Raw genomic sequence first — 24,639 nt, 5'->3', positions numbered from 1 at the left:
TCTCCCCCTGGGCAGGGGGGAGTCAGAGGACAGAGCTCGCCCAGCCAGCAGGGTCAGCAGCTGGGCAGGGTCACTGCCCCTAGCTCCGGGGTCCCACGCTCCAGGGGTCTGTTCCCGATGACGAGCTGAAGGCAGAATCTTCCCAGCTCTATGCTGTGGAGAGAGAGAAAAATCGTTTAGAGGCGGCGTTAGCTGTGGGGATCCCAGCTAGGGATGCGGGAGGGGAATTCAGCTCTGGGCTTCCCCCACACTGCATCCCCCATGCACCCCATGCTAACTCCTCTCTATGGAGTGACCTGCCCCAGGCTGGGAATGGACACGGGTTCGAATCCCAAACGCAGCGCGTAACCCCGGTCAGACCCGCCCTCGACAGACACCGCTGGCCTCCAGCTTTTCCCTCGCACTCGGAATTTCCCAGACAGCTGGTCTGGCCTGCAACAGACCGTTGGAGTGACTCATGCAGCCCAGCCCCTTCAGTGCCCGCATCCCCTTGCACCCATAATGGGATGCTGGGCCCTGCACCCTGGATTTACTCACTGGCTGCTGGAGCGTAGCCGGGATTCCTGGGGCCTGAAACACAAACAGAGAATGAGAGTCAGTGCAGGGGAGCAGGGTAACCCCTCCCCCGTGGAGACCCCAACCCCCTGACCCCTCCGACACAGGGCTCCCTGTGACCCCAACTGCACCTCGCCCAGGCCAGCCCCACCCCAGTGCCCCCCACAGCAGGCACATGGCACCCAGCCAACGACAGAGCCCACTCTGCCCCCAGCAGGGCCAGGCTACAGTGATCAGCCCTGCCCCATGGCCCTGCCCCACCTCTCCTTGGGGGGCAGTGGGAGGAGCCATTCCCCCGTGGGCTGGCTGGGCCGCCCCACTCCCCAGACCTCCCCACATCCCGGCTCCGCGGGGACCGGCTCTCACCTGCTGATTTTCTCCTCCACAGGATGATGCCGGCACCTACGGCTCCAGCCAGAACCAGCACGGCCAGGACGATGGTGGCCAGGACCCCGGGGGGCAGGGGGCCCTTCTTCCCAGGGGCTGTGGGATGGAGAAGGGCCCAGGTCACCGAGGGGAGCAGCCGCTGGGGCATCCTCCTGGGGCAGCCACAGGCCTTTGCCTTGAACGTCTCCCCGAGGGCGTCTGCAGAGACCTGGCCCCAGGGGAGGGGAAAGGCTGAGCCGGGAGGGGGATGGGGATGGGACCAGAGGGCGGGTGCTCTGCCGGGCACTGCCAGATACACACGCCACACAGCAACCAGGCCCTTCCCTCGTAACGACGTCAGCCTGTGGAACTCACTGCCACTGGATGCCACCACGGCCAGAAACTTAATGAGATTCTCTGAGGGATCGGCCATTTCTGTGGGTCACACGAATACCCAGAGCTAGATGAGTTCACACTGATGATGGGCAGGGATATTGACCCTCCTGTGGCCCAGCCTCACCCCATCTCTGTAACTCCCATGGGGCTGTGCCCTGCCATTCACCCCTCCCTTACCCCAGATGAGCATGGGCTCCGGCAGGCTGCTGTGCTTCACCCGGCAGGCGTAGCGGTGCCCGTCCTGCTGCGGGGAGATCTCCAGGGACGACTGCGTGTAGTAGGTGCTGTCGGCATTGGGCAGGATCCCGCTGGAGTCCATCTCTGCCAGGATGTCTTCTCTGTCCCGCACCCAGGAGACGTGGATGGGACGCGGGTAAAAGCCCCTGGTGCGGCAGGAGAGGGTGACGGAGCCATTGGAGGCATCTCTGTGGGAAACCGAGACTTCGGGGGGCACTGGGGGGAGACACAGTGTGTGAGCCACATGCCAGGGACTGGGACCATATAACAGACAGAAGACAAAGGCTCCACATTGTGTCTATTACTCACGTGTGTGAGAGACCTTGTCAGCACCCGTTTACACTAATTTGTAAATGGAGCTAGCTAATCTGGTGTAAATCCACTTGTGATGCTGTATGGAACTGAGAGACACTTTATATTATTAATAATACCAATATTATTGTAAGCAGAGTCAGGCTGAGCTCTACCCTGACATCTGGTGGTGAATTATGGTGAGTGTGGAAAAGAACTTCAGGGGCTGGTCTTGTTTGCATAGGCACAGCCACCCTGCCTAGCATGGGCCCACAGCCACCCAAATGGTCACTCTGGCTGCTGTGGGATCCCCAGTTTGTCTGTTATTGGGGCAGGAAGAATAAAAGGTTGTTACCCTGATTATGTGAATCAAGGACAGTAGAACTGTACTTGGCATTTTATGACAGAGGGACTCGCCATCAACTAAGTAGCACTTGCTAGACAAGGGACATGGGTTCCAAAACCCAGTGAATTGAGAAAGGTTGGGGATAGATATTTATACTTGATGACAGAGGTTTGTTTTGAGGGTCTAAAACATCTGTGGTACCTTCTCTCCACCCTGTAGAATATTAGTGTTTATCCTGATTCTATTAAGAGTCTAGTTACAGGTTGCTGAGCTGAATTCATGTTGGATCAATGGTGTAACTAGCCCTGGGGCTCCCCTGCTATAAGCTGAATTAAAGAGCTGAAATTACTGAGTGCAACTAGTGTAGGGGCTGAAGATATATGGCTAGTGGAGCAGAGCAGTTGGTGGAATGGCTGGTAGAGTGGCTTGAGGTAGAGGGTGCAGCAGAACCCCATGGAGAAGTGGGGGCAGTCAGCCTTGGACCATGTAAGGTTACCCTTAACACCTTTACAGCCCCCCATTTCCACCCAGGATGGGAGGTAAAACTCTGCAGATAAACTTTTGAACTCTGGGGCTGGATTGACCAGGGACAGAGACTTTTGGGGTGTTGGACTTTTGGGAGTTTGGGTAATTTTTTGGGTTGCTGGACTTAAAACCCTGAGGGGAAAAGGACACTGCCCAACTTATGAATCCTGTTTGTGGTGTTTCCCCAACATAATGCTGCATTGTTTCCCTCCTTTATTAAAAGGATTTTGCTACACTCAGACTCTGTGCTTGCGAGAGGGGAAGTATTGCCTCCTAGAGGCACTTGGGGGGGGGATGTAATTGTCCCAGGTCACTGGGTGGGGGCTCAAGCCAGTTTTGCATTGCGCTATTGAAACGGAACCCCTAGATACTGAACCTGGCCCGTATTGCTGCCAACTCAGATAGGCAGAAGGGTTACATTATAAAATTGCAATAAATCATGCCAGATATGCCGTGTAAGGTGTCATTGACAATGGTATGATTTGTGAAGGATGATCATCTTGTTTAGATGTTTGTATCACCTTTGTACTGTGAGTTATAGATTTGTATGGTTTCAAGACCTGGTATATCAAAACTTGTGCTGTGTTTCTGAGTGACGCCCTGTAACGGAGTGTGGGGGAGTCAGGACCCTGCACCCCCGGGCTCCCTGTGATTCACCAGGACTCTCAGCCAGCCAGTAAAGCAGAAGGTTTATTTAGACGACAGGAACACAGTCCAGGACAGGGTCTTGCAGGCACAGATAACAGGATCCCCCCGGTTAGGTCCATCTTGGGGCCCCAGGAGCTCCACAGCCCCCATTGGGGATCAGAGCCCTGTCTGTGCTTCCCCTCTTTTCCCCAGCCAGCTCCAGTCTGCCCCACCCCCTCCGGCCCCTCCTCTCTGCTCAGCTTCTTTCCCGGGCCAGGAGGTCACCTGACCCCTTTGTCTTCAACACCTTCAGCCAGCACCTTTGCAGAGAAGGGCCCGGCCATCAGTTGCTAGGAGACAGAGTGTCAGGCATTGAAAGTTGCACCGGCCTTCTGCTTTGCTAGATACTTAAGAACTGCACCCAGCATTCCCAGTAAGACCAGTCCCACTTCGTCACACCTCTCCCCCCTTCGAGACCGAACTGAGCGGGGTCACTCCAGCCAGTGACCTGGGGAAGTTCGAACCCACCTACATTCCCATGGCTGCCCCAGAGTCCCCCCCATTCTGGGGGAAGAGTCACCCCAGGTCATCCCAGTTTCCTGCCCCCCTGTAGGTCGGGGGGACTCGAGGGCACTCGCAGTTTGCAGCTGGGACGGCTTATGCAGCTCGTGCCCTCTCCCCACCCCAGTACCCCTGGGGTGCACGCTGGGCTGGGGGCTTCTCCCCGTGTTCCAGTCTGGGGGGCTGTGATTCGGGCTCTCTCGGTTCAGAGCCCCCCTTCTGACCCTGGTCCCCCTCTGGAAAGGCTCCTCTGGGCTGGGCCCGGGTCTTACAGCCATCTTCCCCCTGTCCTGGGCCTTCCCCCCCCTCTGGCAGGGGTCACAGGAGTGGCAGTGCTGCCGGACATGGGCAAAGACCCCAGGCCAGTAATAGTTCTGTAGCAGCTTCTGCTGGGTACGCCAGGCTCCCGGGTGCCCTGAGGGGGGAATGTCATGGGCCCAGCACAGCAGCTGGTGGCGATACTCCTGGGGTACCACCAGCTGCCTCCTGATCCCCCCTGACTCCATCTTCCCTGGGGGAGCCCATTCTCGGTACAGGAGCCCCTTCTCCCACAGGAACCTTTTCCGGCCACCCCCCCCCCCCCATGGTCTGTCCCTCCCCGAGGCTGGCCAGGTCCCTTATCCTCCGCAAGGAGGGGTCTTCCCGCACCGCGGCCTGGTACTCAGCCGCTGGGGCAGGGACGGGGATCTGCTCTCTCTCACCGGCTGGGTCTGAGGCCGCAGCCCCTCTGGGTCGTGCCCCTGGGCGTTCCCTCCCCACCGGGTCAGGGTCCGGTGCCTCGGGCAGAGTACCTTCCCCGTTGTCCGAGCGCCGTGCCCTGCGCCGACTCTGACTATGGGTCACGACCAGGACACCCCGGCCGTTGCCTGGCCAGGCCTCGAGGTCCCCCCCCATTAACATCTCCGTGGGCAAATGTGGGTGCACCCCCACGTCCTTGGGGCCCTCCTTGTCCCCCCACTTCAGGTGCACCCTCGCTACAGGCACCTTGAATGGGGTCCCGATCACATCCCTCAGGGTCAGGTAGGTGTTGGGCACCATCCGATCTGGGTCCACCACCTCGGGCCGGGCCAGCGTCACCTCTGCGCCCGTGTCCCAGTACCCAGTGACCTCCCTCCCGTCTACCTCCAGGGGGACAAGGCACTCGCTCCGGAGGGGCAGCCCTGTGCCCACCCTGTAAACCCAAAACTCAGGGCGGGGAGCATCCAGCCCCTCGGAGGGGTCGACCCGGGGCCCCCCTCCCTCCTTCGCAGGTGGTATGCGGCCAGCCCCCCTTTCCTGCGAACGCTGCCCCTCATCCAGCTGGGTCTCTACCAAGTTGACCCGGTGGGGGGTTGGTCTGCTCAGTTTGTCCCAGAGCTTGGGGCACTGGGCCCGTATGTGGCCTTGTTGGCCACATTGATAGCAGCCCATGTCTTGTGGGTCCCCTCGAGTGGGACGGCTGCACCTGACGCCGGATGTTTCCCTTTGGTGGGGGCTCTCCCTCGGCCCCTTCTGGGAGGTCCCATGGTGACTCTCTCTCTGCGTCGAGGCAGACCTGCTCCTTCGAGACGCCTCCCTATTATCCCTTGCCCGACTGTCCATGTATTGGTCGGCCAGCTGGCCTGCATGCTGCAGGGTCTCCGGCTTCTGGTCCATCAACCACAGCCTCAGGTCCGACGGGCACTGCTCATACAGGTGCTCCAGTACGAATAGGTCAAGCAGGTCCTTTTTAGTTTGGGCCCCGGCTGTCCACTTGCGGGCGTACCCCTGCGCCCGGTTGACCAGTTGCAGGTATGTGCCCTCCCGGGTCTTACGTTGACCCCGGAACCTCTTCTGGTACATCTCCGGGGTCAGCCCAAACTCGCGGAGCAGGGCCTCTTTGAACAGGTTGTAGTCCCCCGCCTCCGCCCCCTTCATTCGGCTGTACACCTCCACGGCGGTGGAGTCCAGTAAGGGGGTGAGGCACCGGATCCTGTCTGCGGGGTCAACCTGGTGCAGCTCGCAGGCGTTCTCAAAGGCCGTCAGGAAGGTGTCTATGTCCTCCCCCTCCTTACGCCGGGCCAGGAAGCTCTTATCAAAGCTCTTTGTAGGCTTGGGGCCCCCCTTACTCACCGCAGCCGGGGCCTCACTGCGTCTCAGCTGGGCCAGGTCCAGCTCATGTTTACGCTGCTTCTCCTTCTCCTCCTGCTCCTGCCGGCACTGGTTCTCCTCGTGTTTACGCTGGTTCTCCTTCTCCCTCTTCTCATGTTTATGCTGGTTCTCCTTCTCCTCCTGCTCACGCTCCCTCTGTCTCTCCTTATGTTCCCTCTGTTTCTACTCATGTTCCCTCTGTTTCTCACGATCCTCCAGCTCTCTCAGTTTTATCTCTCTCTCCCAGTCCAGCTGCATGTGCTCCACGGAGGCCGAGCGTCACCGGGCCGATCCCTGGCTGGGGGGTGAGCTTCTCCGGGCCGATCCCCTGCTGGCCGGGGGGGGGTCACGGTGCCCTCGGTAGTCGCTGGGCTCCCCCTCCCACTAGGCCTAGGGGTGGGAGGTCTCGGGAAGCCCTCAGCGGCCGGCTGAGCACTCCCAGCGGGGACAGACACTGGTGCCTGCGCTGCATCTGCCGGGCTGCTTCCCCCAGAGACAGGGATCGGTTCATTCACATGATCTGCGTCCTCCAGCCGGGCAATCAGCTGGTCCTTGGTGAGCTTCCCACTGCGCAGCCCCCTCTGCTTGCACAGCTCCACCAGCTCACACTTGCGCTTCTGGGAATACATCTCCCTGCCGGTTGCTCGCAGGCCGGGGTGCTCGCCGCTCCCCACGGGCTCCAGGGGACCCCTAGTGTGCCAGTCCCTGAAGTCACCACCTCTCGGCCAGGGTCGAGCTGCAGACTCCTCCGCCCCGGGACCGCTCGCTGTGATTCCCCGGGGGACCCTGTTACTGCAAAGTCCTTCTCTCTGGTCACACTCTCCCAGGGGTTAATCACCCCTTCGTTTTACTGCGCCCCAGTCACTCACTGCAGGAAGCACCGTCCACGGGGTGCAGTAGATCCCACCGCTGCCACCAGTTGTCACGGAGTGTGGGGGAGTCAGGCCCTGCACCCCCGGGCTCCCTGCGATTCACCAGGACTCTCAGCCAGCCAGTAAAGCAGAAGGTTTATTTAGACGACAGGAACACAGCCCAGGACAGGGTCTTGCAGGCACAGATAACAGGATCCCCCCGGTTAGCTCCATCTTGGGGCCCCAGGAGCCCCATAGCCCCCATTGGGGATCGGAGCCCTGTCTCTGCTTCCCTTCTTTCCCCAGCCAGCTCCAGTCTGCCCAACCCCCTCCGGCCCCTCCTCTCTGCTCAGCTTCTTTCCTGGGCCAGGAGGTCACCTGACCCCTTTGTCTCCAACACCTTCAGCCAGCACCTTTGCAGGGAGGGGCCGGGCCATCAGTTGCTAGGAGACAGAGTGTCAGGCATTCGGCTGCGCTGGCCTTTTGCTTTGCTAGATACTTAAGATCTGCACACAGCACCTCAGTAAGACCAGTCCCAGTTCGTCACATGCCCCCAGACAGATTGGCATCAGCACTAAACCTGCTAGATGGCCCACCAAGGGACATCAGCTGTACAATGAACCCATTGAAAAAAATCCAGGGACCGCACCGTATGAGTCAGCGAGACATGTAGGGGCTGCCTATGGACACAACTCCAGGGCCTTTCCCTGCCCTGTGAGCTTGTGTTTAGGACACAGGAAGTACAAGCCACAGGGCAAAAGATATAAAAAGGCAGCTGCATCATCTTAATTTTGTCTTCAGTCCTGATTCTCACCTCTGGAGTCACTTCTCTACACACTGAAGCCTTGAACAAAGCATGGAATGACCCATCCCAGTGGTGGATGTTCCAGTGGGATTTTCAATCCAGCACACTCGCCAGCACTGCTAGAAACCTGATATATGGACTCTGAAGTCCTATGTATGTATCTGATTGCTTTACTGTTTAATAACTTCCTTTTCTTTTCTAATTAACCTTTCATTTTTTACACTAAAGGACTGGCTGGCAGTGTGGGATTTTGGGTAAGATCCAACCTCCAGAGGTACGAAGCAGGATTGAAGACAAAATGGAGAAGATGCACCTGCCTTTTCTAGTCCCTTTGCCATGTGGCTTGTGCTTCCTTTGTCTCCAACACAAGCTGCCCAGCACGTGGCCTGGAAGCCTCAGAGTTCGGTCCATAGGCCTGGCCCTGCCTTGCTGAGTCACCAGGTGTATCTGCTTCTCTCAATGGGTCAGTTGTAGCTGATGGTCCTTAACGGGCCATCAAGCAGCCAGGCAGAGCTGATGCCACATTGTCTGGGGGTGTCACCCAGAAGCAGAGCCCAAGTGTGAAATACAGACAGGACAGAGCCAATACTTGTAACTTGAAATACAAAATTATACCTGCACCCAGAGAGCATCATCGTAACCAGCTAATCATAACTGTGGTTGCACCAATGATCTAACTGTTCATGTCAATAACATCACAGAAGAAGAGAACAGGAATGCAGTGAAGGGGGCTGTGTGATTTCTTTGTTCAGCTTCTTAATAACCAGGGTGGGGAATCAGAAGCACAGTTTAGTGAATCTAACTTCAGTGTTAATGGCCAGTTTGGGGAGAATCTTTTCTTTTTGCAGCCTGCCCTGAGTTTGGCATTTTCAGTGGGGGCTGCCCCAGGCACCCGGCTCTCAGCCTTCTGCAGACTCACTCGAACTGCTCACATTGGTGGTAGCTGAACTGGGTAGTTACCAGAACAGGCCTGGGCCCGGCTCTCCTTCACAGCGTGCGATCCCGCGCTATAACACGGCTACGCCCAGGCAGGCTGTCACTGGGCCACCCAAACACGCGTGTGCGATTTAGGGGCTAAGGGCCAGATTTCCAAACGCCCCTCGGTGCCTAACCCCAGTGATCTCATGGGGAGCCAGATACCTCCATTTGGAAATCCCAGCTGGCCCCTGTCTGCATCGTCAGGAACTTAAATCCCTTTGTCACATGGTCCCCGTCCCCATCCATGTCTCTGCCCTCGGCTGTGGAGGTGCCAGCGCTGGGCACAAGAACCTCAAAACAAGGTGTTTTTTGTTTAATGACAGTGTGCATCCCCCTCCCCCTCACCTCCTTCACACTCACAAGGGGCTGGGCCTTTTCCGGACCAGACTTGGCAAAATTAATCAACTCACAGCCCAGAGCTGGGACGTTTCAGCCTGAAAAGGGAAGTCTGAGGGAGTGGAAACCAATGGGAAAGGCCCCGCAGAACGGAGACGCCCAGGCAGCAAGAACCGGCTAATAACCCGACTGCACTAATAACAACCTGTAGCTCTCGTCTAGTGCTTGTCGTTGGTCGATCTCAAAGCACTTTATAAAAGAGATTGGTGCCGTTATCCCCATTGTACCGATGGGGAAAGAGAGGCACTGAGAGAGGGAGAGACTCACCCAAGGTCACCCAGCAGCTCAGTGGCAGACATGGGAATAGAACCCAGATGCACTGAACTGTGACTCAGGACACTATCCACTAGGTCACACTGCCCCTTCTGGACATACCCAAGTCCCATTGGTGTCCCTGTGCCCCGTTCCCACAACCCATAGCTCCCCTCTGCTCACTCACTGTGTCGCTCCAGCACTGCCCTTCCCCGGAGCACCAGGCGCCGCAGCTTATCCAGGCACTCAGACTGCAGGAAATGCTGGACATACTGAGTCCAGGTCTTGCCCGTCTCCCAGAGCTGCTTCTGGAGGAAGGCCGGCTGCACGGCCGTGACCCACGTCCCCGTCTGGTTGTCAAAGCTGATGAAGTCCCCCCCATCATAGGCATACTGGAACCTCGGGTCCACGGGGGTCTGGTCATTCAGGGCACAGCCCGTGTGAACCTGAGCAGTGTGAATCCCTGTGGGGAAGGGAGAGAGCTGAGACCGTGCACTGAAATCAGGGAAATGTGTCTGGGGGGGTCAGAGTGGGGCTCGGCCGGAGGGTGACACCAGGGCACTGAGAGCTGGAAAATGTGTCTGGGGCGGGGGTCAGAGGGGGGCTCGGCCGTGTAGAACTGATGAATGAAATTGTTTTTAATTGTTCACTTTATCAATGTAACTTCTGTTCACTGTTTGCCATATTGTAATTCAAACCCCGTTTTAAAACTCTCACTCCATTTTGTAAAAGCTTCCTCCAACCTTCATTTCTGAAAACCCTGCTGTACTCTTATTAGTTTAGGTTAGATGTGTGACTGAGGTATGGATGGATGATGGAATCAACCTCCAGCCCCAGCCTGTCCTGATGAAATGGAGGTCAAACCCCACCGGCTGAAGCTGCAGACAAGAGCCCTAACAAAGTAAGAAGAGTCCACCCTAAAAGGAAAAGCTGCAACAGAAGGAAGATCAAAGCCAGGTCCCAGGCTGAAAGTCGCCTGCAATTGACGGGTGATCGATCACCAAACCCAGAGGCAGCGTGACACAGCAAGACCTAGAGACTCTGGATTCAAACTCAAGCCTACAAAAAGCATGGGTGAGATGGGAGACTTTGGAGGGTAACGTTCTGCTGCCAACATGGAAGGACATCGGTGCCTGCCCAACAGAGACCCAGCTCGTCCTTGTGCCCGGCTTTCCTGGCCAGTTACCGCCACAAGCTACAAACCCAAGCTGCAAAATCAAGCCACGAACTCAAGCTATGTCCAGGACTGTAACTATGCAGCAGCTGCAGAACATCTGATGGATGTGTGTGTGTGTGTGTGCGTGTGTGTGTGTGTGTGTGTGTGTATACGTATTAGGTATAATGTGTGTGTATAAGGATCAAGATATTAGTTATTGGTCATAAATCAAATTATCATAATAAATGTGGCATCTTTGTCTTGCCCCCTGAGAAGATCCTGTGTAGTTTTGTCTGTACAAGAGCCGGACGGTGACACCAGAGCACTGAGAGCTGGAAAATGTGTCTGGGGGGGTGGGGTGGGGTAGGATACAGGGGGACCTAGACAAATTAGAGGATTGGGCCAAAAGAAACCTGATGAGGTTCAACAAGGACAAGTGCAGAGTCCTGCACTTAGGACGGCAGAATCCCATGCACTGCTACAGACTAGGGACCGAATGGCTGGGTAGCAGTTCTGCAGAAAAGGACCTAGGGGTTACAGTGGACGAGAAGCCGGATAGGAGTCAACAGTGTGCCCTTGTTGCCAAGAAGGCTAATGGCATTTTGGGCTGTATAAGTAGGGGCATTTCCAGCAGATCGAGGGATGTGATCATTCCCCTCTATTCAGCACTGGTGAGGCCTCATTTGGAGTACTGTGTCCAGTTTTGGGCCCCACACTACAAGAAGGATGTGGATAAATTGGAGAGAGTCCAGCGGAGGGCAACAAAAATGATTAGGGGGCTGGGACACATGACTTATGAGGAGAGGCTGAGGGAACTGGGATTGTTTAATCTGCAGAAGGGAAGAGTGAGGGGGGATTTGATAGCTGCTTTCAACTACCTGAAAGGGGGTTCCAAAGAGGATGGATCTAGACTGTTCTCAGTGGTAGAAGATGACAGAACAAGGATCAATGGTCTCAAGTTGCAGTGGGGGAGGTTTAGGTTGGATATTAGGAAACACTATTTCACTAGGAGGGTGGTGAAGCACTAGAATGGGTTACCTAGGGAGGGGGTGGAATCTCCTTCCTTAGGGCAGGGCCGCCCGGGGGGGGGGCAAAGGGGGCAATTTGCCCCAGGCCCCGGGCTCCGCAGGGGCCCCCAAGAGAACAGCTGAGGCTCCCGGCTCCGCCCCCCTCCTGGAGCCCTAGCGCATCAAGCGGCCTGTCTCCGGCGGGGCCCCTGAGCCCCGCCCCCTCAGAGCCGCGTGGTGAGGGGGCGGGGCTGGGAGCTCCGGGCTGAGCTCAGCTCCCTCTGCTCCGCATGGAGCTCCCAGCCCCGCCCCCTCCCCATGCGGCTCGGAGCGGGGCGGGGCTCAGGCCCCGCCGGGGACACGCTGCGGTTGTCGGGCGAGGCACTGAGACTCCGGGTGAGGAGGGAGCCGGGGGTAAGAGGCTGGGGCCAGGGGGGTTGGCTAAGGGGCAGGGAGTCCCGGGGACAGTCAGGGCACAGGGAGGGGGCAGAGGTTGGGGGGCAGAGGGCAGGGAATGGGGGGGTTGGATTGTGGGTGTTCCGGGAGGGGGTCTGTCAGGACTCAGTGGAGGGGGCTGGATAGGAGTGGGGGCAGTCAGGGCACAGGGAGCAGGGGTGGGGTCCCAGGGTAGGGGTGGGGTCTCTGGGGGACGGTGAGGGGACAAGGAGCAGGATGGGTCGGGGATTCTGAGGGGGGCAGTCGGGGGCAGGAAGTGGGTGGGGGTCGGATGGGGGCAGGGCCAGGCTGTTTGGGAGGCACAGCCTTCCCTACCCTGAAGCTCATTCAGCAGTTTGAGGCTTGCAGAAGAGCCAAGCTGTTAGCTTTTCCATTAGGGCTGCCATCCCTTTCACTTCTCAAATGCCAAATTATAGTCTGTATTTAATTTCAGTGCCATAGGGAGATTCATGTCCGGGGAGCGGAGCTTCATTTAAAATTAGCCACTGGGGGAGGGATCACATGAGAAGAGCAATATCCTTCCCAACCCTACCAAGGGAGACCCCCCTCCCCTGCATTCCCTGAGGCTCCAGAAGGGTTAATTCAGTGGTTCTTAAACTTTTGTACTGGTGACCCCTTTCACATAGCAAACCTCTGATGCGACCCGCCCCCCATTATAAATTGAAAACACTTTTTTATATATTTAACACTATTATAAATGCTGGAGGCAAAGTGGGGTTTGAGGTGGAGGCTGACAGCTCACAACCCCCAGTAATAACCTCGTGACCCCCTAAGGGGTCCCAATCCCCAGTTTGAGACCCCTGGGTTAATTTAATGTTAGCCCCCTGTGTCCATTCACATGCATGTGCTATTTTGAGCATTTCAGTTTTCACAACATAGGCTCATCCCAGATTCTGGAACAAGCTCAAATGCTCAGTTCGTGGAGTATGTACATAAGCTATAGTAAAGACAAACCCACAGTAACCGACTCCAGTTTGTGAGGGACCCCATGGAGCCAGTCTCTAGGAAACAGCTGAATGCATGGAGGTTAAGTCCATTAATGGCTATTAGCCAGGATGGGTAAGGAATGGTGTCCCTAGCCTCTGTTTTGTCAGAGGATGGAGATGGATGGCAGGAGAGAGATGACTTGATCATTACCTGATAGGTTCACTCCCTCAGGGGCACCTGGCATTGGCCACTGTCGGTAGACAGGATACTGGGCAGGATGGCCTTTGGTTTGACCCAGTATGGCTGTTCTTATGGTCTAAGCTAAATGAACCCAAAGTTATGGAGACAGGTATGAGTCAAGGAAGCCAGCAGAGTATCAGAAACCTGGAAAAATCTCTGCCTGGATGGGCTCAGGCGTTTGGTCACAAGCTGAGGTGGTTCAAAAGTTTTGGATTTTTTTTCAAGCAGAATTTTTTTATTGTTTCTTTAAACAATCAAATACAGCAAGCAGCAAATATTTGGCCACACACTTCTGAAACCTCAAACCATGTTCAGGTTTTGGCAGACTAATTTCAGCTTTTCAATCAAAAAACCACAACAAATTTTGAAGGAAAGCAGACATTGTCCGTGATTTTTTTCTGCTTTTTAAAAACCCCTAGTTTTCGATCCAGAAAAAGTTTTGATGGAAAATATTTGTCCAACCCTTTTAATGAGCTTTAGTGCCTACCTTGTAAAGAAGTTTTCTCAAAACTGGGTTTGTGCCAAAATGTGGAAGGTTTATTTTTCCCAGGGCCGCCCGTGGGGGGAGCAAGTGGGGCAATTTGCCGTGGGCCCCGCAAGGGCCCCCAGGAGAATATAGTATTGCAATTTTTTTATAGAAGGGGCCCCCAAAATTTCTTTGCCCCAGGCCCCCTGAATTCTCTGGGCAGCCCTGCCTTAGGGGTGTTTAAGGCCCGGCTTGACAAAGCCCTGGCTGGGATGATTTAGTTGGGTTTGGTCCTGCTTTGAGCAGGGTGTTGGACTAGACACCTCCTGAGGTCCCTTCCAGCCCTGAGATTCTATGATACCAAGGTCCGATAGTGACCAACACCAGGGATTCAGGGGGAGTGCACAGAACAGGGCAATTCTGGAGTGACCCACCCCTGTCTTCCCCTCCCAGCTTCTGGCAGGCGGAGGCTCAGGGTCACCCCAAGCATGGGGCTCCATCTCTGGGCATCTTGGCTAATAGCCTACCTACCCTCCAGGAACTTATCTAGTTCTTTTTTGAGCCCAGTTATACTTTTGGCCTTCACCACATGACCCGGTAACAAGTTTCTCAGGGTGACTGTGTGTTGTGTGAAAAAGTACTTCCACATGTTTGTATTACACCTGCTGCCTGTTAATTTCATCAGGTGTCCCCTGGTTTATTATTGTGGGAAAGGGTAAAGACCACTTCTCTATTCCCTTTCTCCATCCCAGTCATCATTGTATAGACTCTGTCATATCCCCCTTAGCTGTCCTTTTCTAAACCAAACAGCCCTAAACTTTTTTCTCTCTCCTCAAATGGAAGCGGTTCCATACCTGTGATCATCTTTGTTACCCTTTTCTCTGAGCCTTTTCCAGTTCCACTCTGACCTTTTTGAGATCAGTGACCAGCTCTGCACACAGTATTCAAGGTGTGGGCGCACCACGGATTTATATAGAAGCATTATGACATTTTCTGTCTGACTATCTATCCCTTTCCTAATGGTTCCTGACGTTCTGTTAGCCTGGGGACAGGCTGTTTCTGCAGAATTATAATTTTTCGTGAAAAAATTTCAATTTGGCCAGAAAACCTTGAATTTCTGTTGGGGAAATTGAAAGGGAAGATCCTGGAGCTGCCCGGTTCCCTGCCTGGGATTCTCCTGAGAGGGAAGTTTCCTTCCCATGGAAACCTCCCATTTCCGACTTCCCTTCTGATCGGGAATGAAACCACTTCCGGGAATAACACATTTTCTGAGGGAAGAAAACTCCATTTTCCGGCCAGCTCTGGTTTGGGTAGCACGTGGCACAGCGAGGCCTCAATCCCCAGGGGAGTGATTCTGAGCAGGCTGCTCTTGCGTGTCCATTAATAACAAGAACCCTCAGACACTCACCACCTGTCTGGTTGTGATGCTGCATCCACCTCCTGGTAAGGATTTTAGAGCGCTCCTCGTGCTCCCTGAACTGCTGGGTCTTTTCCTGGAGATACTCAGTGCCCAGGGCCTGCTCTGCCCACGGCTGGGTGGGTCTGACCTCTCGCGTGTCACTGCTGTAGTTTGCGATCTGAACGTCATCCACCCTGGTGACCATGGTGAAGTGATAGGTCCCATCTTCATTGATGACGGCTGTGACTAGCATGGCCAGGCTGTGGCGCCCTAAAGCAACAGGAGCGAGGTTGAGTTAACAAGCCACTTTGTCCCCTGCTCAGGGGACACCAGGGTCACCCAGTGGGGTCCAGCAGAGACCTCCCACCTCCAGCCACGTCCCCCTGCCCTCAGCCCCATCCTGGGCTAGGGACAAGCTGGGATCTGTCAGTGACTCACACTGCGCAGAGCCACAGAGGAATCAGGAAGGACGATCTCTCAGCCTGCACCTCTGAAAGCCGGTGGCTTGTTTAGGGGGTCAGACATTGGTGGGGCATTCATTGCCCCCTCAATTCTCCCCTCCTCGCCCCCCGAATGGGCAAATGCTTGCATCAGAACCAGGGTGTTTGTGGCCTGTGTACTTGTCTGTGGTGTGTGCATAGGGTGTGTATGTGTGTGATGTCTCCCCTTGTGTACGTGTCGGGATGGAAGGGCACATGTGTGTGCAAGGCTCTTCGTTGTCCGTTTTTACTGATTTTTACCAATAAATTCCTGGGTTTGACAGAAGCCGTTATTTGGTGTTTACTGATTTTCACCCCAATTTTGGCTCACTCAGGCACAGGGAAATACTGATTGTGGTAAAAAAATCCGGTCAATGTGTTTGTGTGAATAATAAATGAGTCTAAGTGTGAATGCAAAGGTACCTGCTAACGCAAGGCAATGGAGAGGAAGTTGTGTGCGCACATGCGCACACACACGCACACACACCCCGTTACTGTGCAGTCCATGAAATGAACCACAGCATTAGATTCCTTTCACTTTAAACACTCAGACTTTTCTCTCTTTGTTGCTTTTTTTCCTGCCCTCCCGTCTCCCAGGTGTAACCCCAAGTTTTCTTCCACCTTAGCTGAGCCTGGTGCCCCTCACCACCCATCTGAGCTACTGCAGAACCCTGCCAGAGCCGGGGTACCAGGGGTAACCGGAGCTCACCCATTTCCCATCGAGGAACATGGAGTTTCGCTGTGGTTAGGTGACCCACTGCTGTTTTTCCCACGACACCACTGCCCGCGAGGGTCGCTGGGCCGGTCCCCCTCTGCTCCAACTTACCCCTATGGGTTGGGGGGGATCTTGGGCTGGGGGTTGGGGATTTCTGGCAGGCCACCAGAGAAGGACGGGCGGTTGTGGGGGGCTCAGGCCCCATGGAGGAGAACGGAGCCGAGAGGCTGGAGGGTTAAGGAGCAGAGGCCTTGGCAGCAGGCCCTGCAGAAAGTTCTCGCTGGCAGGTCATCCCCCCCCACTGTGTTTCCAGCTGATTTTCCCTTGTCTGCCTCCCCCCAACCCCCCCAGGTGCTGCTAGTGCCTGACCCCCTTCACTCCGGCTCTACTCACCGTCTGCTGCTGCTGCCCCCAGCACCCCCCAGCACAGCCCCAGGGCGACACCCAGGGCCATGGCTCCTGTGCTGGGTCAGGGGTCTCCCCCAGTCTGGAGATGAACAAACCCCCCAGCTCCAGTCCCTGGGAATCTGCAGCCCCCCCACCCCATCACTTTCCCTTTCCCAAGTGTTGCCAATCACAAGCCCAGCCGGCCAATCAGAATGCGGGGCGGGATCTTGCTGGCAGTATCCCAGCAGAACCGGGTCTGGGATACTCAACGGGTAGTGATCAATGGCTCCATGTCTAGTTGGCAGCCGGTATCAAGTGGAGTGCCCCAAGGGTCGGTGCTGGGGCCAGGTTTGTTCAACATCTTTACTAATATTCTGGAGGATGGCATGGACGACCCTGGCAGAGAGGTAGTGACCTCAAGGACTGGCACACTAGGGGTCCCCCTGGAAACTGTGGAGAGCGGTGAGCACCCCGGCCTGCGAGTGGCCAGCAGGAAGACGTATGCCAAGCGCCTTAAGAGTGACTTGGTCAAGCTGTGCAAGGAAAGGGGGTTTTGCTTTCAGTTTTGGGCTGGGGGGTGCAACGCAGGGAACCCCAAGCTGGGGTCTAAGCTCCCTGAACCCCCAGAAGGACCTGACTGAGGGGTCCTGGTTGTGCTTACACGCTCTGCTTGGGACTGTGTTCCTGCCATCTAATAAGCCTTCTGTTTTACTGGCTGGCTGAGAGTCCCGGTGAACTGCAGGAAGTGGGGGGTGCAGGGCCCTGACTCCCCCACACTCCGTGACAACTAAACTGGGAGGAGTGGTTGATACGCTGGAGGGTAGGGATAGGATACAGCGGGACCTAGACAAATTAGAGGACTGGGCCAAAAGAAATATGATGAGGTTCAACAAGGACAAGTGCAGAGTCCTGCACTTAGGACGGAAGAATCCCATGCACTGCTACAGACTAGGGACCGAATGGCTGGGCAGCAGTTCTGCAGAAAAGGACCTGGGGGTTACAGTGGACGAGAAGCTGGATAGGAGTCAACAGTTGCCCTTGTTGCCAAGAAGGCTAACGGCATTTTGGGCTGTACACGTAGGGGCATTTCCAGCAGATCGAGGGAAGTGATCATTCCCCTCTATTCGACATTGGTGAGGCCTCATCTGGATACTGTGTCCAGTTTTGGACCCCACACTACAAGAAGGATGTGGAAAAATTGGAGAGAGTCCAGCAGAGGGCAACAAAAATGATTAGGGGGCTCGCCCCTTTCTGCCTAGAAATTCAGGCCCTGGGGATGGATTTGGGCTGGGGGGGGGATCATGTGAGGCAGCCTAGGGGTGAGGGTCCCTATCAGCACTGGGATGAAGCAGGAAGGCTCCCCTGCTGTGAAATCAAATGGACGTGCAGTGGGTCAGGGCAGAGACCTGAGGAGAGACTGAGGGATGGATGCAGACACCCTAGGAAAGAGCTGTAAGAAATGCCTGGAGCCTGGCCAAGGCAGGAATTTAACTGGGGCACCTGGCACCGGCCACTGTTGGCAGACAGGACACTGGGCTGGATGGACTATTGGTCTCACCCAGTGTGGCCGTTCCTATGCTCTTAACTGCCTCTCCCTGCTGCTTGCTATAGGTGTCCCAGAAGTGGAATAGAAGGGGGACCTGGGATCTCCCTCACCGTCCATGGAGGGGTGGGTCCCTCCTGGCAGAAGGACCTCTGAGCCTGGAGTTGGGCTGGCAGCCCCGTGGGAGGGTGCTGCATGTTTGTGTTGTGTTGGTGGACCCCATGCAGGGGTTGTGGAGATTCATGCCTTGGCTGGAGCGCGAAATCATTTAGAAACCCTGCCATGGTGCTGCAGGGGGAGGCAGAGAGCTGACCAGAGTGGGGAAACTGAGGCACGGCCTGCCTGGTACAGAGGGAGGGTAAGGTAGTCCTGTCACACGTAGTGTTCAGAGTTGTGGGCCCTGCAGGCACCCAATGGAAGGGCGGCTGTGGATGGGGGCTCCAGAGACAGGACGGCAGGTGGCAGCCGCAAAGCTGTTCACCCCACCTTGTTCCGAGCAGACAGATGTGCAGAGCGACCAGCTGCACTAGAGGACAGCAGAGATGCATCCTGGGGAGCTGGTGATGGGCAGGGCTGGCAGCACTCTGGCTACTGCCCTCTCCAGCCATGCCCCCTACAAGGGGGTACTTGAGGAATGCTGTTACCTGCCTCACTCTCCCAGACATTCCCCTGGGCAGGGACAGTCCTTCCCCAGCCATTTCAGCCAAGGTTCACTTCACTGTGCTCCACCCCAGGGAGTGAGCGGAAATCTGGGCATGTCTGCATCTGCGTGTCCCAGACCACATTCGAAGGACATTCACTCGTCCATCCTCCCTGTGCAGGGAAAAGGCCATGGTAGAGACCGTCAAATCGTGGAAATCAACGAATGGCTACGCAGATGGTGTTGGAGAGAAGGGTTTGGATTCTTTGACAATGGGATGGTCTTCCAAGAAGAAGGATTGCTAGGCAGAGACGGGCTCCACCTCACGAAGAGAGGGAAGAGCATCTTGCAAGCAGGATGGCTACCCTAGTGAGGAGGGCTTTAAACTAGGTTCACCGGGGGAAGGAGACCAAAGCCCTGAGGTAAGTGGGGAAGTGGGATATCAGGAGAAAGCACAAGTAGGTGAGTGCAAGAGGGGAGGGCTCCAGCCCCATACTGGGACACCAGGACAATCAGCGAGTTATCTTAAGTGCCTATACACAAATGCAAGAAGCCTGGGGAACAAGCAGGGAGAACTAGAAGTCCTGGCACAATCAAGGAATTATGATGTAATTGGCATAACAGAGACTTGGTGGGATAACTCACATGGCTGGAGCACTGTCATGGATGGATATAAACTGTTCAGGAAGGACAGGCAGGGCAGAAAAGGTGGGGGAGTTGCGTTGTATGTAAGAGAGCAGTATGACTGCTCAGAGCTCCAGTATGAAACTGCAGAAAAACCTGAGTATCTCTGGATTAAATTTAGAAGTATGAACAACAAGGGGGATGTCGTGGTGGGAGTCTGCTACAGACCACCAGACCAGGGGGATGAGGTGGACAAGGCTTTCTTCCAGCAACTAACAGAAGTTACTAGATCACAGGCCCTGGTTCTCATGGGTGACTTTAATCACCCCGATATCTGCTGGGAGAGCAATACAGCAGTGCACAGACAATCCAGGAAGTTTCTGGAAAGTGTAGGGGACAATTTTCTGGTCCAAGTGCTGGAGGAACCAACTAGGGGCAGAGCTCTTCTTGACCTGCTGCTCACAAACAGGGAAGAATTAGTAGGGGAAGCAAAAGTGGATGGGAACCTGGGAGGCAGTGACCATGAGATGGTCGAGTTCAGGATCCTGACACAAGGAAGGAAGGAGAGCAGCAGAATACGGTCCCTGGACTTCAGAAAAGCAGACTGACTCCCTCAGGGAACTGATGGGCAGGATCCCCTGGGAGAATAACATGACGGGGAAAGGAGTCCGGGAGAGCTGGCTGTATTTTAAAGAATCCTTATTGAGGTTGCAGGAAAAAAACATCTCGATGTGTAGGAAGAATAGTAAATATGGCAGGCGACCAGTTTGGCTTAACAGTGAAATCCTTGCTGATCTTAAATGCAAAAAAGAAGCTTACAAGAAGTGGAAGATTGGCCAAATGACCAGGGAGGAGTATAAAAATATCGCTCAGGCTGCAGGAGTGAAATCAGGAAGGCCAAATCACACTTGGAGTTGCAGCTAGCAAGAGATGTTCAGAGTAACAAGAAGGGTTTCTTCAGGTATGTTAGCAACAAGAAGAAAGTCAAGGAAAGTGTGGATGGGCCCCTTACCGAATGAGGGAGGGAACCTAGTGACAGAGGATGTGGAAAAAGCTAATGTACTCAATGCTTTTTTTGCCTCTGTCTTCACAAACAAGGTCAGCTCCCAGAGTGCTCCACTGGGCAGCACAGCATGGGGAGGAGGTGACCAGCCCTCTGTGGAGAAAGAAGTGGTTCTGGACTATTTAAAAAAGCTGGACGAGCACAAGTCCATGGGGCCGGATGCGCTGCATCCGAGGGTGCTAAAGGAGTTGGCGGATGTGATTGCAGAGCCATTGGCCATTATCTTTGAAAACTCATGGCGATCGGGGGAGGTCCCGGATGACTGGGAAAAGGCTACTGTAGTGCCCATCTTTAAAAAAGGGAAGAAGAAGGATCCGGGGAACTACAGGCCAGTCAGCCTCACCTCAGTCCCTGGAAAAATCATGGAGCAGGTCCTCAAGGAATCAATTCTGAAGCACTTAGAGGAGACGAAAGGGATCAGGAACAGTCACCATGGATTCACCAAGGGCAAGTCATGCCTGACTAACCTAATTGCCTTCTATGAGGAGATAACCGGCTCTGTGGATGAGGGGAAAGCAGTGGACGTGTTATTCCTTGACTTTAGCAAAGCTTTTGATACGGTCTCCCACAGTATCTTGCCAGCAAGTTAAAGAAGTCTGGGCTGGATGACTGGACTATAAGATGGATAGAAAGCTGGCTAGATCATCGGGCTCAACGGGTAGTGATCAATGGTTCCATGTCTAGTTGGAAGCCGGTTTCAAGCCGAGTGCCCCAAGGGTCGGTCCTAGGGCCGGTTTTGTTCAATATCTTCATTAACGATCTGGAGGATGGTGTGGACTGCACCCTCAGCAAGTTTGCAGATGACACTAAACTGGGGGGAGTGGTAGATATGCTGGAGGGTAGGGATAGGATACAGAGGGACCTAGACAAATTAGAGGATTGGGCCAAAAGAAATATGATGAGGTTCAACAAGGACAAGTGCAGAGTCCTGCCCTTAGGATGGAAGAATCCCATTCACTGCTACAGACTAGGGACCGAGTGGCCAGGCAGCAGTTCTGCAGAAAAGGACCTAGGGGTTACGGTGGACGAAAAGCTGAATATGAGTCAACAGTGTGCCCTTGTTGCCAAGAAGGCTAACGGCATTTTGGGCTGTATAAGTAGGGGCATTGCCAGCAGATTGAGGGACGTGATCATTCCCCTCTATTCGACATTGGTGAGCCCTCATCTGGAGACTGTATCCAGTTTTGGGCCCCACACTACAAGAAGGATGTGGAAAAATTGGAGAGAGTCCAGCGGAGGGCAACAAAAATGATTAGGGGGCTGGAGCACATGACTTATGAGGAGAGGCTGAGGGAACTGGGATTGTTTAATCTGCAGAAGAGAAGAATGAGGGGGGATTTGATAGCTGCTTTCAACTACCTGAAAGGGGGTTCCAAAGAGGATGGATCTAGACTGTTCTCAGTGGTGGCAGATGACAGAACAAGGAGCAATGGTCTCAAGTTGCAGTGGGGGAGGTTTAGGTTGGATATTAGGAAACACTATTTCACTAGGAGGGTGGTGAAGCACTGGAATGGGTTACCTAGGGAGGTGGTGGAATCTCCATCCTTAGAGGTTTTTAAGGCCTGGCTTGACAAAGCCCTGGCTGGGATGATTTAGTTGGGGTTGGTCCTGCTTTGAGCAGGGGGTTGGACTAGATCCCTCCTGAGGTCCCTTCCAACCCTGAGATTCTATGATTCTATGGGCTGGTCTACACTAAGGGGGGAAATCGATATAAGATACGCAACTTCAGCTACGTGAATAACATAGCTGAAGTCAAAGTATCTTGTATCGAATCACTTACCCATCCTCACGGCGCGGGATCGATGTCCGGGGCTCCCCATGTCGACTCCGCCACCGCCGTTCGCAGTGGTGGAGTTCCGGAGTTGACAGGAGCGCGTTCGGGGATCGATATATATCGCGTCTAGATGAGACGCGATATATCGATCCCCGAGAAATCGATCGCTACCCGCCGATACGGCGGGTAGTGAAGACGTAGCCTATGATTCTATGACATTATCAAGGATGCAAACGCTGCAAACCACAGCATGAGGCCTTCCTCAGCATCCCCTGAGGCAGATGATGGCAGAGCCAGGGATGAACCCACATCTCCCTGAGGACGTTCCCTAGATCCCATGGCAGCAGGGCCCTGTGATCACCAGTCTGCCCCGTACAACACCAGGCCAGAGAACTGCCCCTACGTAATTCCTGGAGCAGATCTTACAGACAAGCAGCCAGTCCTGGTTCACAAACTGCCAGCGATGGAGAATCCCCCACGGCCCTGGGGCAGATCATAGAATCACAGAACTTAAGATCAGAAGGGACCATTATGATCATCTAGTCTGACCTCCCGCAAGATGCAGGCCACAAAAGCTGACCCACCCACTCCTGAAATAATTCTCTCCCTTGACTCAGCTGTTGAAGTCCCCAAATCCTGATTTAAAGACTTCAAGTAGCAGATAATCCTCCAGCAAGCGACCCCTGCCCCATGCTGCGGAGGAAGGCGAAAAACCTCCAGGGCCACTGCCAATCTACCCTGGAGGAAAATTCCTTCCCGACCCCAAATATGGCGATCAGCTGAACCCCGAGCATGCGGGCAAGACTCTCCAGCCAGACACTCAGGAAAAAGACTTTCAATATCCCAACATTGACCCTCGGTACTAATTACCAGTGGTGGCAAGTTATTGACCTATTGACTAAATCACGTTATCCTATCAAACCATTCTCTCCATAAACTTATCAAGCTTAATCTTAAAGCCAGAGAGGTCCTTCGCCCCCACTGTTTCCCTCGGTAGGCTGTTCCAGAATTTCACTCCCCTGATGGTTAGAAACCTTCGTCTAATTTCAAGCCTAAACTTCCCGACTGACAATTTATATCCATTTGTTCTCGTGTCCACATTAGCACTGAGCTGAAATAATTCCTCTCCCTCCCTGGTATTTATCCCTCTGATATATTTAAAGAGAGCAATCATATCTCCTCTCAACCTTCTTTTGGTTAAGGAAAACAAACCGAGCTCCTCAAGTCTCCTTTCATACGACAGGCTTTCCATTCCTCGGATCATTCTAGTGGCCCTTCTTTGTACCCGTTCCAGTTTGAATTCATCCTTCTTAAACATGGGAGATCAAAATTGCACACAATACTCCAAATGAGGTCTCACCAACGCCTTGTATAACGGGACTAGCACCTCCTTATCTCTACTACAAATACCTCGCCTAATGCATCCCAAGACCGCATTAGCTTTTTTAACGGCCACATCACATTGCCTACTCATAGTCATCCTGTGATCAACCAGGACTCCGAGGTCCTTCTCCTCTTCCGTTACTTCCAACTGGTGCGTCCCCAGCTTATAACTAAAATTCCTGTTAGTCATCCCTAAATGCATAACCTTACACTTCTCACTATTGAATTTCATCTTATTACTAATACTCCAGTTTACAAGGTCATCCAAATCTCCCTGGAGGATTTCCCGATCCTTCTCCGAATTGGCAATACCTCCCAACTTCGTGTCATCCGCAAACTTTATCAGCCCACTCCTACAGATGTTCCAGCGGTTAATTCCCCTTACTGGTAAAACTCTGCTGCTTACGTCCAGCGCCTGCCCATGGGCTGTGCCCACTCCCAGCAGCCCCGTGAATCTTGGCAGAGAAGTGCAGCTGTTCTTGTTGGCGGGACAATTCTCCAGCCCCTCCAAACCCCCAGTCCCAGGCTGGGCTGGGCCTGACACAGCAGGGGGGCTCGTACCCGGCCCACACTTCTCAAAAGGGCCCCTGGCTTTGGGTGCCACCTTGACTCTCCTGGGGTGTGTGAACCAGAGCCAGCCCTAGGCCCCTGGGGCTCTGCACGGCCGCCCTTCCGCCTCACTGCCCCCTGCAAACGGGGACACGGTGCAGCTGGGCCCTGGTTCCCCAGGCCTCAGCCCCTCCCCAGCCCCTCCCGTACTCACCCCCAGCAGCCGCTGCCCCCAGGAGGCACCAACAGACCCCCAGGGCGACAGCCAGGCCCATGGTTCCTGCCCTGGGGAGGGGTCTCACCCTCTGGCCTCTCGGAAGCAGCGGGCGAGCCAGCCGGCAGAACTTTGCTCACTGTGGACTTTGCTCACTGCACACCCAGGCAGTGCCAGGACCGAGGCCTGACCGGAGCAGGTAGCAGCCATGTGCCAGGTGCGGCTCCCTGCAGGGCGTGACGTGAGCTGTGTGCACAGCTAATCCTGGCACCTAATAGGCCAGTGTCCCCGTGCGCCCTGTCAGGGCTTCCCTCGCCCTCCC

At 54.8% G+C, this 24,639-nt stretch overlaps 1 protein-coding gene across 1 annotated transcript; it reads right to left on the bottom strand.

Annotated features, from left to right (window-relative positions):
• Positions 1–148: 148 nt before the first annotated feature.
• On the bottom strand, positions 149–16,594 carry LOC120394812 (class I histocompatibility antigen, F10 alpha chain-like). Its single transcript, XM_039518959.1, has 8 exons — positions 16,534–16,594; positions 14,956–15,216; positions 9,483–9,758; positions 1,495–1,770; positions 1,297–1,356; positions 922–1,038; positions 538–570; positions 149–153 (listed from the first exon to the last, which is right to left on the bottom strand). The coding sequence occupies exons 1-8, from the start codon at positions 16,592–16,594 to the stop codon at positions 149–151; spliced, it is 1,089 nt and encodes a 362-aa protein (XP_039374893.1).
• Positions 16,595–24,639: the final 8,045 nt, after the last annotated feature.

Source organism: Mauremys reevesii, unplaced genomic scaffold (assembly GCF_016161935.1).
Source record: "Mauremys reevesii isolate NIE-2019 unplaced genomic scaffold, ASM1616193v1 Contig8, whole genome shotgun sequence".
Lineage (NCBI taxonomy): Eukaryota > Metazoa > Chordata > Testudines > Geoemydidae > Mauremys > Mauremys reevesii.
The sequence above is the reverse complement of the archived record's forward strand: the minus strand, read 5'-3'. Positions and strand labels throughout refer to the sequence as shown.

What these genes read in the sequence shown, in the direction of transcription:
- LOC120394812 (XM_039518959.1), bottom strand. Translation starts at nt 16,594, where the DNA reads ATGGCCCTGGGTGTCGCCCTGGGGCTGTGCTGGGGGGTGCTGGGGGCA. An exon ending in GCATCACAACCAGACAGGTG is followed by an intron (nt 9,759 to 14,955) that starts GTGAGTGTCTGA and finishes CCTTCCCCACAG; the next exon opens with GGATTCACACTGCTCAGGTT. An exon ending in CGTGGTGGCATCCAGTGGCA is followed by an intron (nt 1,039 to 1,296) that starts GTGAGTTCCACA and finishes TCCATCCCACAG; the next exon opens with CCCCTGGGAAGAAGGGCCCC.